Below are 17,712 nucleotides of genomic sequence, written 5' to 3' on the forward strand. Positions count from 1 at the left end.
AAAAAGCCCATATAAACGCAAGGACAGTGTATGTCAATTGAAAAAGCTTGACCACTGAACATTTTTCTTCATTATATTTAATTAAAGTTCATCAATGGTATATTGTCATTCGCTAAAACAAATGCGTGAAATAATCAGAAATTTTATTTAAACTAAGGCATGTGGAAATTGTATTTTTACATGGTTCTTGTTTAATTGAAAGGTTCTATTAGTCCCTGCACGGGTTTACTCTGGTTCTTCTTTGATTTGGATTTTAACTCGGGGGTATGTATAAACACCAAAGGCTGCAAGTTGCTTTGGAGTTAACCTTTTCAATACAACACGGGAAGCTCGCAATTTAAATTTCTTGAGGGAACATTTTTTCCCTTCATGTCGAAACATAGTGTACTCACTATCAAACCTGGTTTTGCAAATGTAACATTTGTAGTTACCTTCGTTGCCAAAAGATAAGATAGATTTCACGTCAATGCTTGAACATTTATGATTTAGACTATTTTTGTAATATTTTCCGCAAGCTTCGCAATACTTGCCATTCAAATGAATAGTTGTTTCGTGTGTCCGAAGGGATGTTTCGGAATAGAAGCACCTTCGACAATTAGAACACTTGTAGGCTTTTGTGTAGGAGTGAATCAATTTATGTCGTTTCAAATGGGAGCCAGATCTGAACGCCTTATCGCATTCCGTACATTTAAAAGGTCTTTCATCATTGTGAACCCCTTTGACGTGCCGGTTTAACGCGCAAGATGTCTTAAAGGCTTTGTCACATTGTTCACAGCCAAATGGTCGTTTGCGCTCGTGAACTTGAAGCTTGTGTCTATTTAAACTCATTTTGGTTTTGAATCTGACGTTGCAAATGTTGCAATGAAATGGTTTTGTAGTGATATGAACTACTCTCTTGTGAATGTATAAGCATCGTTTAGATTTGAAAGACTTCCCACACTTTTCGCATTTGTAAGGCCTGTCTGGACGATGGGTAATTCTTTGGTGTTGATGTAGTAGAGCTTTGCTTTTGAAAAAGCTATCGCAAATGTCGCACTTTAAAGGCCGATCCGTAGAATGTACAAATTTATGACTTTTCAATTCACCCAATGTTTTAAAGGCTTTATTGCATTCGGAACATTTGTAATTCTTTTCCGTAGAATGTACAAATTTATGACTTTTTAATTCAGCCAATGTTATAAAGGCTTTATTGCATTCAGAACATTTGTAATCTCTTTCGGTTCTGTGTCTTTTCATGTGCGTTCTCAAGTAATCTTCTGATTTGTAATAAGAGCCGCACACGTTGCATTTGAAAGAACGCTTCGACAAATGTACGACTTTATGTTTTGTCAAATAGTTTTTGCATTTAAAGGACGTCTGACACACTTGACATTGAAAGGGACGGTGGGACGAGTGTCTAATCTGATGATATTGTAAAAGTGATCGTATTTTAAAGGACTTATCACACGTGTTGCATTTAAAGGGCTTCTCAGATTGGTCAGTTTGTGCGTGATTCATTAAAGCAGATTTACTAAGAACTGATGCTTTACTTTTCCGAGATCCATTATCTTTTTCATTCAATTTCCCGGTATATTGTTTGTTGGTTTTCCTGCCAGCGATCTTCTGTCTCTTTAGCTTCACTTGAGTTTCACCAGTGTTTTCCTTGGGGGCATGTACCGGATTTGCTTCTAAAGAAGTGGCAGGCTCGTCATCTTCGTTCTTAATGATGATTGGCCATTTCAATAGAAAGTTTGAAGGTACCGCCTCTTCCGAGTCCGGCTTCTCAGTTTTTATGAATTTTACTGGACGATACATTTTGCGCCGTTGGATTCTTGAATTTTACGTCACTTGTAAAAACAAAAATGATTATAATATGATATTTTGCGCGGTGTATAATTGTTTAATTCTGCAATAAGCCGCCAAATTTATTATTCTGTCAAAGATATTATGTTACTATAATTTAGTTGACTTTGAAATAGATACATGAAAATAATTTTAAAAGACACATTTAGATTTCACATTTTGTACATTAATTACTGAACTAGCTTTGCTAATCGTCGCTAATTACAGATTTCACTTCATTTTAAATTGCATTTAAAATTAGAAAACTTAAAAATTGACAACCAAGAAAAGAGTACTATATATACAAGTGGCCGAAAATCAAAGACTAACTATTTCTATTAAAATAATTTGCAACTATTAATTTTATTGGTCTAATGTTGGAAATCTCGAGTTAATTGAAAAAATATCATAAGTGGTGGCTGGCTTTTACTAACATATTCAATAACATTTTGGGATGAGTCTTAAAAACCGCTAATTTTTTATTGAAATTTGTGTCAAGAGCTGAAATAGCGGCTATCTCCCAAATTTGGATATTTTAACGTAGATTAAAAAAAAAAAATGGTTTATTTGCAATGACGCTCGACCACTATTATGACAATTAAACATTTACAAAATACTTACAAATTGGCGTCCTTTTCCAGTTAGTATGTATAAAAGGCCATAGAGAAAAGTTTCATCGTTGGTTTCGAGGTTGGATTCGCCCCTATCGGAATTCCAAATTTTGAAAACACGTTGCAACTTTTAAATCTGTTTACTTAAACAAAAACGTTCTTCTTACTGAACTTGTTAATTGGCACCATCGGAACTTAATGAACCTTGATTTAAAAACTTAACCTGTTTCTTTAATGTATTTATAAACTATTCCGAAATTCAAGTGACACGTGCGAAAGTCAGCCATCAGCCACTGCCGTTTATAAACATAACAGCATACTAGACATTTCGGCCTCGTGACTAAAACTTAGCTAAATACCTATATGGTTTATTAAAGACTACACTAAACACATTTTTGTGTTTAAGACAGGCAATAACGATTTCGGGTCACACTTAATTATTTTAGCACTGTCACAGAAAGGGATTTTGATCACGGCAGCGGCTGGTTTTCACGGGCCCAAAACGCAGAAAATCCACGTGCCGCGCTTCTTTTCAATGATAACTTACCACAAATTTTAGCGTCTACTATAGGCGGATAGCGCATAAAGTTTTTTCCATTTTTCCACAATTGTTCTTGCACAGGAAAGCAGTGGCAAATAGGAAGCTACGAATAAGGGACTTCATAGACATGAGAGCAGGGCCGGATTAAGGGGGGGGGGCAGAGGGGGCACCTGCCCCCGGGCGCCAGCAAAATAGGGGCGCCCAAGATGTCTGGTGATACCCAAATCTGAGCGATTGTTTTATTAAATTTTCGAAAAACTCAAAAACATGACGTTAGTTTTGAATGATTACGGGACTGTTTTTCGTTTTTAAATTGGTATATTAGCTATCGAGACCAATTTATTACACCAAATTAGTTGGGAGGGGACGATAAATAGATTTTCCGAGTCTAAGTCTAGAAAGGCCTATTCAAAGACATAGGCAGGGCTGATACTAAGTCACTTTTTTCAAATTCGGTTACTAAAAGTCACTTTTCCAAAAATTAGTTACTATTTGTCACTTTTTTTGGATTTTTGAGTCTTTCGGTGTTATTTATCTTCTCGACCACAAGGTTAAACGTAATATATTTGACTGTATGACGGTTTAAACGCAAAAACCGCGAGACTACAGTTGATCAAACCCAAAAAATTGTGGTGCTCGCTCATCAAATATTTAACTTAATATTTATAATCAATCCAATTCAAATGAATGTTTTAGTTTTGATTTAAAACGACATCAATTACTTTGCATTCTGAGCTGTGCTCCAAAATGGTTTAATTCAATTTCGCCGTAGAAATTTTATGATTGGACCTTTCCTTTGACTGGAAATATCTAAGCCCATAGATTGGGCTTAATTACGGCACCGACCTTTAAAATATCTTTAACTACTGAAAATAATTATGAAAATCGATCATGTCTGAAAACATTTCATTTAAAGTGCCCTTATTTTATAGCTTAATTTGCCCTTATTTAGTCACTTTTTGCTTACTATTTTTAAATTTATTAGTCACTTATTCAACTAAAATTGAGCGTATGAGTGAGTATCAGCCATGCATAGGGATACTTTTCACTTAACAAAATTACAATAGGGAGCTAACAGCTGGCTAGGGGGAAGAGATAGTCTGACGTCACGCAGCCGCCCTCTGGTTGGCATTTTTGCGCGTAGAATACTGTTTCCAACCGTTAGGGGGGATGAAACTCCAGTAAAAGATAGAAGGGTGTGACGTTTCAGGGTAAGAACTGTTAGCTCCCTATATTTCTAATAAAAACAAAATTGTTAAAATTTCTAGCTGGTTTTTATAAATTATGGGGCCAAGGGAGGGGGCACCCATCGAGCCACTGCCCCCGGGCGAAAATCTTCTTAATCCGGCCCTGCATGAGAGCGAGTATTAAATCGATACAGAGTAGAGAATATTTTTGATGAATTTTGGTCGATTAATAATCTTTTCAATGTCAATTATCATTACACCAAGGTGGTCAATTTCAAGACCGTTCAGTCCTGTTGAAAGTAGTACAAATATTAAGATATTTCTCGATAAAAAAGCCCATATAAACGCAAGGACAGTGTATGTCAATTGAAAAAGCTTGACCACTGGACATGTTTTTTCATTATATTTAATAAAAGTTCATCAATGGTATATTGTCATTCGCTAAAACAAATGCGTGAAAGAATCAGAAAATTTTATTTAAACTAAGGAATGTGGAAATTGTATTTTTACAATGTTCTTGCTTAATTGACAGGTTCTATTAGACCCTGCACGGGTTTACTCTGGTTCTTCTTTGATTTGGATTTTAACTCGGGGGTATGTATAAACACCAAAGGCTGCAAGTTGCTTTGGAGTTAACCTTTTCAATGCAACACGGGAAGCTCGCAATTTAAATTTCTTGAGGGAACATTTTTTCCCTTCATGTCGAAACATAGTGTACTCACTATCAAACGTGGTTTTGCAAATGTAACACTTGTTGCCAAAAGATAAGATAGATTTCACGTCCATGCTTGAACATTTATGATTTAGACTATTTTTGTAATATTTTCCGCAAGCTTCGCAATACTTGCCATTCAAATGAAAAGATGTTTCGTGTGTCCGACGGGATGTTTCGGAAATGAAGCACAATTGACATTTAGAACACTTGTAGGCTTTTACGTGGGAATGAAGCAATTTATGTCTTTTCAAATGCGAGCTACATTTGTACGCCTTATCGCATTCCGTACATTTATAAGGTCTTTCATCACTGTGAACCCCTTTGACGTGCCGGTTTAACGCGCAAGATGTCTTAAAGGCTTTGTCACATTGTTCACAGCCAAATGGTCGTTTGCATATGTTGCATTGAAATGGTTTTGCATGAACTGCTGTCTTGTGCTTGTATAAGCATCGCCCTCTATCGCACTGTTGGCACTTAAATTGTCTATCCTCTAAGTGTGTAAGTGTGTGAGTAGTTAAATGCCCTCTCGTTTTGAAAGACATGCCACACTTTTCGCATTTGTAAGGTCTGTCTGAACTATGGGTAATTTTTTGGTGTTGTTTTAGTAGAGCTTTGCTTTTGAAAAAGCCATCGCAAATGTCGCATTTAAAAGGCCGATCCAAAGAATGTACAAATTTATGTCTTTTTAATTCACTCACTGTTTTAAAGACTTTATTGCATTCAGAACATTTATAATTCTTTTCCGTTCTGTGTCTTGTCATGTGCAACCCCAAGTGATCTCTTGATTTGTAATAAGAGCCGCACACGTTGCATTTGAAAGAACGCTTCGACAAATGTACGACTTTATGTTTTGTCAAATAGATTTTGCTTTTGAAGGACATCTGACACACTTGACATTGAAAGGGACGGTGGGACGAGTGTCTAATCTGATGAAATTGTAAAATCGATCGTGTTTTAAAGGACTTGTCACAGGTGTCACATTTAAAGTGCTTCTCAGATTTGTCCGTTTGTGCGTGATTCATTAAAGCAGATTTAACAACAACTGATGCTTTACTTTTCCGAGATCCATTAGCTTTTTCATTCAATTTCCTGGTGCATTCTTTGTTGGTTTTCCTGCCAGCGATCTTCTGTCTGTCTGGCTTCCCTTGACTTTTTCTATAAGTTTTTAAACTTATGGTTTTCCCAGTGTTTTCCTTGGGGGCATGGACCGGAGCTGCTTCTATAGAAGTGCCAGGCTCGTCGCCATCTTCGTTTTTAATAATAATTGGCATTTTCAATGGATAGTTTGACGGTATTTCCAATATCAACACCTCTTCCGAGTCGGGCTTCCCAAGAGTTTTTCCAGTTTTTACCTCAGGTTCACGGATTGGAGCTGTTTCATTAGAAGTGCGAGGCTCGTCATCTTCATTCTTAATGATGATTGGCCATTTCAATTGATAGTTCGAAGGTACCGCCTGTTCCGTGTCCGGTTTCTCAGTTTTTATGAATTTTACTGGACGATACATTTTGCGCCCTTGGATTCTTTAATTTTACGTCACTTGTAAAAACAAAAATGATTATAATTTGAAATTTTGCGCGGTGTAAAATTGTTTATTTAGTAACAAGCCGCCATTCTGTCAAAGATATTATGCTACTATAATTTAGGTGACTTTGAAATAGGTACATGTAAATAATGTTAAAACACATATTTAGATTTCACATTTTTGTACATTAATTTCATATTACTGAATTAGCTTTGCTAATCGCCACTAATTACAGATTAATAAAAACTGTCATTGTAGACAAAGACTGGAAAGTGTAAAAGATAAGGTTTGAAAATGAACTGCCTGAAGTAACAGATATTAAAATTTTCACTTTTGAAGACATCATTATAAAACATCAGTTATTTTAAAAAATTCTTATCTTACTTTTTTTCACCAAAATTACTTCGGGAAAGTATTTTAAAAAGGAACATGCGCGTTATTTTAAAAATACTACGGCTTTACATTTTATTTTTTATCAAAAATTTAAAATTAGGTACAAAATTCGACCCTATAACGAGAGAAAATCGTTGAGAGCTTATAAAATTAAAACTTTACAAAACGTATTCTTAAATTGTAAAGCTTTCAAAGTATTAAATATTAACGTGCTGTGTTGCTCTCAAAGATCTAGATCAACCTACAGATCTTTTCGACACTAATAACTAAATCACAATGAAAAGTCCTATATTATTTTCCGCTTTGCAATATTTTCAATTTTAAAATATAAAAATTTAAACTCTTCAAGAGAAATCTTTTCAGATATCCAAGCATTTGAATCTCCTAGAATCAAATGTTAGTTGAAAGTAAAACCAGTACCAAGCTAGCATCCCTTAAACCCTTCTAGGTGACAACTACTATTGAGGACAAAATACTTGGGTAAATATTGCTGAAAAATATTTTGGGAAAATGAAATTTTGGTGAAAAAAGTAAGATAAGAATTTTTTAAAATAATTGATGTTTTATAATGATGTCTTCAAAAGTGAAAATTTTAATATCTGTTACTTCAGGCAGTTCATTTTCAAACCTTATCTTTTACACTTTCCAGTCTTTGTCTACAATGACAGATTTTATTAATATCTGTCACTTCAGTCTTCATATTAATTAAAATTCTTTAGAAAATATGGGAGAAAAAGTCCTAGGCCGTTGCGCGTCCATCGGTAATCTAGCTTAAATACCAGCCGTCGGTAATACGGCTAAATTACCAGTCGTCGGTAATCTAGCTTAATTACCAGTCGTCGGTAATCTAGCTTAATTACCAGTCGTCGGTAATCTAGCTTAATTACCGGTCGTCGGTAATCTAGCTTAATTACCGGTCGTCGGTAATCTAACTTAATTACCAGTCGTCGGTAATCTAGCTTTATTACCAGTCGTCGGTAATCTAGCTTTATTACCAGTCGTCGGTAATCTAGCTTTATTACCAGTCGTCGGTAATCTAGCTTTATTACCAGTCTTCGCTAATCTAGCTTAATTACCAGTCGTCGGTAATCTAGCTTAATTACCGGTCGTCGGTAATCTAGCTTAATTACCGGTCGTCGGTAATCTAGCTTAATTACCGGTCGTCGGTAATCTAGCTTAATTACCGGTCGTCGGTAATCTAGCTTAATTACCGGTCGTCGGTAATCTAGCTTAATTACCGGTCGTCGGTAATCTAGCTTAATTACCGGTCGTCGGTAATCTAGCTTAATTACCGGTCGTCGGTAATCTAGCTTAATTACCGGTCGTCGGTAATCTAGCTTAATTACCGGTCGTCGGTAATCTAGCTTAATTACCGGTCGTCGGTAATCTAGCTTAATTACCGGTCGTCGGTAATCTAGCTTAATTACCGGTCGTCGGTAATCTAGCTTAATTACCGGTCGTCGGTAATCTAGCTTAATTACCGGTCGTCGGTAATCTAGCTTAATTACCGGTCGTCGGTAATCTAGCTTAATTACCGGTCGTCGGTAATCTAGCTTAATTACCGGTCGTCGGTAATCTAGCTTAATTACCGGTCGTCGGTAATCTAGCTTAATTACCGGTCGTCGGTAATCTGGCTTAATTACCGGTCGTCGGTAATCTAGCTTAATTACCGGTCGTCGGTAATCTGGCTTAATTACCGGTCGTCGGTAATCTGGCTTAATTACCGGTCGTCGGTAATCTAGCTTAATTACCGGTCGTCGGTAATCTAGCTTAATTACCGGTCGTCGGTAATCTAGCTTAATTACCGGTCGTCGGTAATCTAGCTTAATTACCGGTCGTCGGTAATCTAGCTTAATTACCGGTCGTCGGTAATCTGGCTTAATTACCGGTCGTCGGTAATCTAGCTTAATTACCGGTCGTCGGTAATCTAGCTTAATTACCGGTCGTCGGTAATCTAGCTTAATTACCGGTCGTCGGTAATCTAGCTTAATTACCGGTCGTCGGTAATCAAGCTTAATTTCCGGTCGTCGGTAATCTGGCTTAATTACCGGTCGTCAGTAATCTAGCTTAATTTCCGGTCGTCGGTAATCTGGCTTAATTACCGGTCGTCGGTAATCTAGCTTAATTACCGGTCGTCGGTAATCTAGCTTAATTACCGGTCGTCGGTAATCTAGCTTAATTACCGGTCGTCGGTAATCTAGCTTAATTTCCGGTCGTCGGTAATCTGGCTTAATTACCGGTCGTCGGTAATCTAGCTTAATTTCCGGTCGTCGGTAATCTGGCTTAATTACCGGTCGTCGGTAATCTGGCTTAATTACCGGTCGTCGGTAATCTGGCTTAATTACCGGTCGTCGGTAATCTGGCTTAATTACCAGTCGTCGGTAATCTGGCTTAATTACCAATCGTCGGTAACCTGGTTTAATTACCAGTCGTCGGTAATCTGGTTTAATTACCAGTCGTCGGTAATCTGGTTTAATTACCAGTCGTCGGTAATCTGGTTTAATTACCAGTCGTCGGTAATCTGGTTTATTTACCAGTCGTCGGTAATCTGGTTTAATTACCAGTCGTCGGTAATCTGGTTTAATTACCAGTCGTCGGTAATCTGGTTTAATTACCAGTCGTCGGTAATCTGGTTTAATTACCAGTCGTCGGTAATCTGGTTTAATTACCAGTCGTCGGTAATCTGGTTTAATTACCAGTCGTCGGTAATCTGGTTTAATTACCAGTCGTCGGTAATCTGGTTTAATTACCAGTCGTCGGAAATCTAGTTTAATTACCAGTCGTCGGAAATCTAGTTTAATTACCAGTCGTCGGTAATCTGGTTTAATTACCAGTCGTCGGAAATCTAGTTTAATTACCCTTAATTAGTAATTTAATTAGTAACCCTTAATTCGTAATCTAGTTTAATAACCTCTAATTGGTAGTCTAGTTTAATTACCTCTAATTGATAATTTATTTTAAGAACGTTTAATTGGTAAACTACTTAAATTACTTCAATTCGTAATCTAGCTTATTTATCTTTAATTGGGAGTCTAGTTTAATTATCTTTTATTGGTAATCCAGAATAATTAGCAGGGAAAATTAAAATGTTCATTAAGCTAGTCTGAATTTGACTATATCCGCGACAATTTAAACCCAAGGGGGGCTGAATCGCGAAACTCGTTTACCGAAATTTTTCCTCTCTCGTTTCCCAGTGACGTGTGACGTCATCACGAGCCCTCCGAACGGCGCGCTTTACGAAAAAATAAAAAAAAACCTTGTTTACGTGTTATTTTATTGTGGGATTTTTAATGATAAGCTAAATATTTTGTTTTCTTCGGCTGCAATATAAATTTAGAACACACTTTTAAAACTTCAAAATCTTTATTTATTCTGAAACTAATTAAAATATAGGAACTTATAACAAAGTTGAAATAAGATTCGTCATAAACATCTTCATAAGTTATCATAACAAAACAGTTTATCTCTTGAGCTTATTTTGTAATTTTTTTCATCTTTTTGGCCTTTTCCCTAATGTTGTCATCACAATCTTTAGAATTAGGAACTGGTTTAATACTGTTCAGATATTTCATTCTGATACAAATTCTTAGCTTTACAAAGCTTTGAATAATTTCTATCGGAATGTGATCATTTTCCTGAAAGATTTTCTGACTAAAGGCCCGTTCAGACGACACTCTTTTTCTCGCTACGCTCGCTGTGCTGAGCTCATCAGATTTTCTGGCTTCACCAGCCTCTAGAAAATGCACTGTTCACACGGCCAAAATTTTCTCATTCTTGATCTCGGCAAAGCGAGAAAAAAAGTTGAAAATATTCAACTTTTTTTCTCTCTTTGCTCGGCACAGCCAATAGAATGTTTCCGAAATGACGTCATTCTTTGTTGTGTAGTCTGCTACTCTGTAGAAATGTGTTTTCTTCGGTTTCATTAGTCCGAATCTCTTGAAATTTTACTGATAAGTATATTGAATGATTTTAAATTATCGTGCAAAGTTTTAAAACGATTAGTTGTTTTCCAAAAAATTCATTAAAGTTTTATTTATGCATAATTAAAACCTTTTTTTTAAGAAAAGAACTATTCGTTTTAAAACTTTGCACGATAATTTATAACCCTTCGATATATATCTCATTAAAATTTCAAGGGATTTGAACCAGCGAAACCGAAGAAAACACCTTTCCACATAGAAGCAGACTACACAACAAAGAATGACGTCATTTCGGAAGCATTCTATTGGCTGTGCCGAGCAAAGAGAGAAAAAAAGTTGAATTTTTTCAACTTTTTTTCTCGCTTTGCCGAGATCAAGAATGAGAAATTTTTGGCCGTGTGAACAGTGCATTTTCTAGAGGCTGGTGAAGCCAGAAAATCTGATGAGCTCAGCACAGCGAGCGTAGCGAGAAAAAGAGTGTCGTCTGAACGGGCCTTTATGTTTTTTACAATATTGCATTTATTAGTTAATGACTTATTGGGCAAATACTTTAGGAATATTGAGTTATATTTCTGGATTTGGTTCGAAAAAAATGTAGAAGGTACTGTGTATCCACCGTATGATAAAAACTTTGCCCACGATGGTAAGGTATACGTATGGTCTTCCTTCTCCTTATCTATTAGATATAAATTCGGATAACTCTTGCTGTGCTTTTTAGCTACCCAACCAGCTAGGTACTCTAACCCATTCTCTTCTAAATTAGTATATTCATTTTCTAGTAATTCATTGTCATTTGAGTCGATGGGTCTTTTAACATTAGCGGCTGAGTTAGAAATAGAAATAATGTTACTATCAAAGGACGTATGACTCGCACTAAGCGGTTGCAATGGATTTGTCTTTTGGGGACTTCTTACTATATTTTCACTAGACTGAGAAAATCCAAAAGCATCCGGTTCAGGTTCTACTAGTGACTCATTTTGTAAATTTACGGATTTAAGAGCTTTTGATACTAAATACTCATCACAGTTTTGGTCAACGGTATTGCAGTTATTGCTCAATATTCCTGGATAACTACCACGCGAATCCTACTAAGGGCATTGAGGGGTGTTGGGTGGTCATCGAGTCCACCACGGGTGCGTATTTGAGAGAAAAAATTCTCAAGACAATCCTGATTTAGCTTTTGGGTAAGTATATACTTAATATCAAATTTGAACTTCAAATCAAAAAATAGATCTTTAAGTGACTTAATAGAGATCAAAATGGCTTTCTGAAACACTTGATTACAAGATTTCCCAACACAGCTCATATCATTTATCACGGTGTACATTTGTTCTAAGGCTGGCATTTGCTCAATCAGGTTGGTGCCAAAAGCACATTTAGTTGGAATTAAATTATCTTTTTTTCCCGAGTTAAATAAATATACTTTAAGAACAGTCTTATTATCTGCTATAAATAAGGAAGATCTTGTACACATATTAAGAAATAAGTTTACAATATTTTTGTTATGGTTGGCTTTGACTTTCATGTAATTATTTAAAATCATTCAGTTCACAATCGTACAAAAGCTTCACTTGACAAAATAATAAAAATACTACTATCTTACTAATTATTTTCCGGCGTCAAGCATCGAAATTTACGAGCCCGGTGCAGGCTGGAAGCCTAAAATTAATAGTTTTCCGTGTAGATCGTAAAATTCGTCTGCTAACGAGGGCTCGTGATGACGTAAAAATAACAGCCAATGAAAAATCGTAAAAACTTGAAGAGAAAACGCGCCAGAGCAGCCAACCTATTATAGCAATTTTTGCCTTTCCCACGAACCTTGATTTAAACCCGAGTGTTTTGAAGGCGTCGCTGTAGCGGCCGCGTCAACGTCACTGCAACAATATTAAAGCCGTCTTATCTCACTATCGATAGGCCATTCCAACCAAAAGGCATTAAGAAGAAACAATCGGATTATTATGAGGCAACTATACGTTAAAAAAGGCCAACATTGGTCTCGCTGATATTTCCTAATAAAACAGTGTATAAATGCTAAAATATCGCAGATTGGGGTAGTTTTTAAAATTAAAGTTAAACATACTTAAAATTAATTTTTCTTAATAACAAGAAAAATGATCCTAGATTATAGTGTAAAGTTTCATTTAAGACCGTTCCCAAAACTAACCAACGTATAGTTTTCCTAAATCACGAATAACCGATTTGTTTTTTTCAAAAAATTTCCCATGTTATTTCTATGGGAAAAATTTCTGTTTTGCATCACAAGGTGTGATTAATTTTATGGAAATGAAAACCACCCTTAGCAACTTTATTTTTTATAAAATTAACTAATTAATGGATCTCTTTGAAATTTTAACCACATATTGAGGGCCGGAATTTTAGTTCTGTGGAATTTTTTCAAAACAGTTAATGCAATACAAAAAAAACTACATCCAAACAAAAAACCCTCCTTATACATTAAGAGCAGTATGAAGTCTTATCTAAGAGAGCTACCGCTCTCTCAGAATTTCACTTCATTTTAAATTGCATTTGTGTCAAGAGCTGAAATAACGGCCATCTCCCAAATTTGGATATTTTAAAAGTGTTTTATTTGCAATGACGCTCAACCACAATTATGACAATTTAACATTTACAAAATACTTACAAATTGGCGTCCTTTTCCAGTTAGTATGTATTAAAGGCCATAGAGAAAAGTTTCATCCTTGGTTTCGAGGTTGGATTCGCCCCTATCGGAATTCCAAATTTTGAAAACATGTTGCAACTTTTAACTCTGTTTACTTAAACAAAAACGCTCTTCTTACTGAACTTATTAATTGGCACCATCGGAACTTAACAAACCTTAATTTAAAAACTTAACCTGTTTCTTTAATGTATTTATAAACTATTCCGAAATTCAAGTGACACGTGCGAAAGTCAGCCATCAGCCATCGGCCGCCGCCGTTTATAAACATAACAGCATACTAGACATTTCGGCCTCGTGACTAAAACTTAGCTAAATACCTATATGGTTTATTGAAGACTACACTAAAAAATTCATTAGTTAAAGGCAGGCAACAATGATTTCGGGTCACAATTATTATAGCACTGTCACAGAAAGGGATTTTGATTGCGGCAACAGCTTGTTTTCACAGGCCCAAAACGCAGGAAAATGCACGTGCCGCGCTTCTTTTCAATGATAACTTACCACAAATTTTAGCGTCTACTAGGCGAATAGCGCATAATTGTTTTTCTTCCATTTTTCCGCAATTGTTTTTGCAAAGGAAAGCGGTGGCAAATAGGAAGCTACGAATAAGGGACGTCATAGACGTAATTTTGCTCAGCTTGCGGGAAGTTTGATTCTAGTTTGCAATGTAAGAGCTTCTTTGAGAAGTCGAGCAGAATTTCTAACAAGTTGGGAAACCAATTTATACCTGTCCAGGTCGAAAGGAGAGATATCTGCCCAATTTCATTTTTCCATGCCCTTTTTATACCACCTGCTCTTCCAAACTTAATAAATCATATACCAAATGAAAGCTTACGCCTTCCTCTATTCATTGCACACCATTATAGTGAGGGCAAACAATAATGCACATTAAAAACTAATTATATATATAGCAGTGCCAAAGGCTTTGCCGGGACTCGCTGTGATGATACACGCAGCGGCGCCGCACTTAACCAAACCAAACCAAACCTAACCTAAAATAACGTGTAAATAACGTAAAAATAAAATAATTTACGCTTAATGAATTTTGTTAAAATTAGTAAAAAAAAAACCTTAAATCATAAATTTTTGGTTAGGTTAGGTTAGGTTTGGTTTGGTTTGGTTAGGTGCTTTTTGTATTTTTAAAAATGCGATTCTTTGATCACTGAAACTTTTTGAAGCTATATTTATATTCATTTTTTTGGTAACGGACGTGCGTGTATCATCAGCACAGCGAGTCCCGGCAAAGCCTTTGGCACTGCTATATATATATAATTAGTTTTTTAATGTTAATTATTGTTTGCGCTCACTATAATTGTGTGCAATGAATAGAGGAAGGCGTAAGCTTTCATTTGGTATATGATTTATTAAGTTTGGAAGAGCAGGTGGTATTCTTCAATTTTGCCTAAATTTTTTCTCTTAAATAAAAATAATTGATATCATTTTAAACATAGCTATTGTTGACGTTTGAACTCTAGCGTAACAATTTCTACAAATTTAGGGTATATAAGGTGATTGATTCACAGTAAATGATAATAATAGTAAATGATAATAATAACAGTAAATGATAATAATAACAGTAAATGATAATAATGATAGTAATTGCGTGGCCCATGGAGGAAGTCCTATTGGGAAGGTAGACGTTTCTCGTAGCCCTAGCCGATCTCGTGCATCTTAACCTTACTTATAATAATGGAGTAGAAGCCAATATTGCTTTATGTTTACTACGAACACGTTTGCTCCGATTTGCCAACTGTAATCACGGATGCAAGCAAGCTGTTTGCGCCCGTTCTATCGGCCAAAGCCGCCAAAATACACGACTTTCGGACAGGGAGGAGAGACGTGAGAGGGATTATTAAATCGATACAGAGTGGAGAATATTTTTGATGAATTTTGGTCGATTAATAATCTTTTCAATGTCAATTATCATTACACCAAGGTGGTCGATTTCGAGACCGTTTAGTCCTGTTGAAAGTAGTACAAATATTAAGTTATTTCTCGATAACAAAAGCCCATATAAACGCAAGGACAGTGTATGTCAATTGAAAAAGCTTGACCACTGAACATTTTTTTTCATTATATTTAATAAAAGTTCATCAATGGTATATTGTCATTCGCTAAAACAAATGCGTGAAAGAATCAGAAAATTTTATTTAAACTAAGGAATGTGGAAATTGTATTTTTACATGGTTCTTGCTTAATTGAAAGGTTCTATTAGTCCCTGCACGGGTTTACTCTGGTTCTTCTTTGATTTGGATTTTAACTCGTGGGTATGTATAAACACCAAAGGCTGCAAGTTGCTTTGGAGTTAACCTTTTCAATACAACACGGGAAGCTCGCAATTTAAATTTCTTGAGGGAACATTTTTTCCCTTCATGTCGAAACATAGTGTACTCACTATCAAACCTGGTTTTGCAAATGTAACACTTGTAGTTACCTTCGTTGCCAAAAGATAAGATAGATTTCACGTCAATGCTTGAACATTTATGATTTAGACTAATTTTGTAATATTTTCCGCAAGCTTCGCAATACTTGCCATTCAAATGAATAGTTGTTTCGTGTGTCCGAAGGGATGTTTCGGAATAGAAGCACCTTCGACAATTAGAACACTTGTAGGCTTTTGTGTAGGAGTGAATCAATTTATGTCGTTTCAAATGGGAGCCAGATCTGAACGCCTTATCGCATTCCGTACATTTAAAAGGTCTTTCATCATTGTGAACCCCTTTGACGTGCCGGTTTAACGCGCAAGATGTCTTAAAGGCTTTGTCACATTGTTCACAGCCAAATGGTCGTTTGCGCTCGTGAACTTGAAGCTTGTGTCTATTTAAACTCATTTTGGTTTTGAATCTGACGTTGCAAATGTTGCAATGAAATGGTTTTGTAGTGATATGAACTACTCTCTTGTGAATGTATAAGCATCGTTTAGATTTGAAAGACTTCCCACACTTTTCGCATTTGTAAGGCCTGTCTGGACGATGGGTAATTCTTTGGTGTTGATGTAGTAGAGCTTTGCTTTTGAAAAAGCTATCGCAAATGTCGCACTTTAAAGGCCGATCCGTAGAATGTACAAATTTATGACTTTTCAATTCACCCAATGTTTTAAAGGCTTTATTGCATTCGGAACATTTGTAATTCTTTTCCGTAGAATGTACAAATTTATGACTTTTTAATTCAGCCAATGTTATAAAGGCTTTATTGCATTCAGAACATTTGTAATCTCTTTCGGTTCTGTGTCTTTTCATGTGCGTTCGCAAGTAATCTTCTGATTTGTAATAAGAGCCGCACACGTTGCATTTGAAAGAACGCTTCGACAAATGTACGACTTTATGTTTTGTCAAATAGTTTTTGCATTTAAAGGACGTCTGACACACTTGACATTGAAAGGGACGGTGGGACGAGTGTCTAATCTGATGATATTCTAAAAGTGATCGTATTTTGAAGGACTTATCACACGTGTTGCATTTAAAGGGCTTCTCAGATTGGTCCGTTCGTGCCTGATTCATTAAAGCAGATTTACTAGGAACTGATGCTTTACTTTTCCGAGATCCATTATCTTTTTCATTCAATTTCCCGGTACATTGTTTCTTGGTTTTCCTGCCAGCAATCTTCTGTCTGTTGGGCTTCACTTGAGTTTCTCCGGTGTTTTCCTTGGGGGCATGTACCGGGTTTGCTTCTAAAGAAGTGCCAGGCTCGTCATCTTCGTTCTTAATGATGATTGGCCATTTCAATAGATAGTTTGAAGGTACCGCCTCTTCCGAGTCCGGCTTCTCAGTTTTTATGAATTTTACTGGACGATACATTTTGCGCCGTTGGATTCTTGAATTTTACGTCACTTGTAAAAACAAAAATGATTATAATATGATATTTTGCGCGGTGTATAATTGTTTAATTTTGTAACAAGCCGCCGAATTTATTATTCTGTCAAAAGATATTATGTTACTATAATTTAGCTGACTTTGAAATAGATACATGTAAATAATTTTAAAAGACATATTTAGATTTCACATTTTGTACATTAATTACTGAACTAGCTTTGCTAATCGTCGCTAATTACAGATTTCCCTTCATTTTAAATTGCATTTAAAATTAAAAAACTTAACAATTGACAACCAAGAAAAGAGTACCATATATACAAGTGGCCGAAAATCAAAGACTAACTATTTCTATTAAAATAATTTGCAACTATTAATTTTATTGGTCTAATGTTGGAAATCTCGAGTTAATTGAAAAAAAAAATACGTGGTGGCTGGCTTTTACTAACATATTCAATAACATTATGGGACGAGTCTTAAAAACAGCTAATTTTTAATTGTAATTTGTGTCA

At 35.8% G+C, this 17,712-nt stretch overlaps 1 protein-coding gene across 21 annotated transcripts in view; it reads right to left on the minus strand.

Moving 5' to 3' along the window:
- Positions 1 to 63: 63 nt before the first annotated feature.
- Positions 64 to 17,712, minus strand: part of LOC149618836 (uncharacterized) — a 31,608-nt gene continuing 13,959 nt past the window's right edge. For 6 of the 21 annotated variants that reach the window (XM_089854358.1, XM_089854357.1, XM_089854346.1 and 3 more), the window contains one exon: positions 15,516 to 17,306. In XM_089854358.1, coding sequence (XP_089710484.1) covers positions 15,620 to 17,188 — 1,569 coding nt within the window. In that variant the 5' untranslated portion in view covers positions 17,189 to 17,306 and the 3' untranslated portion in view covers positions 15,516 to 15,619. Of the gene's footprint in view, positions 1,827 to 2,442; positions 2,569 to 2,599; positions 6,413 to 13,352; positions 14,428 to 15,515; positions 17,307 to 17,712 lie in introns of those variants that run through there. The other 15 variants (XM_089854353.1, XM_089854350.1, XM_089854352.1 and 12 more) reach the window with 11 other exon arrangements.

This window comes from Phalangium opilio, unplaced genomic scaffold, assembly GCF_054372755.1.
Source record: "Phalangium opilio isolate 3A_F unplaced genomic scaffold, DU_Popi_V2 ptg000209l_1, whole genome shotgun sequence".
In the NCBI taxonomy this organism is placed as follows: domain Eukaryota; kingdom Metazoa; phylum Arthropoda; class Arachnida; order Opiliones; family Phalangiidae; genus Phalangium; species Phalangium opilio.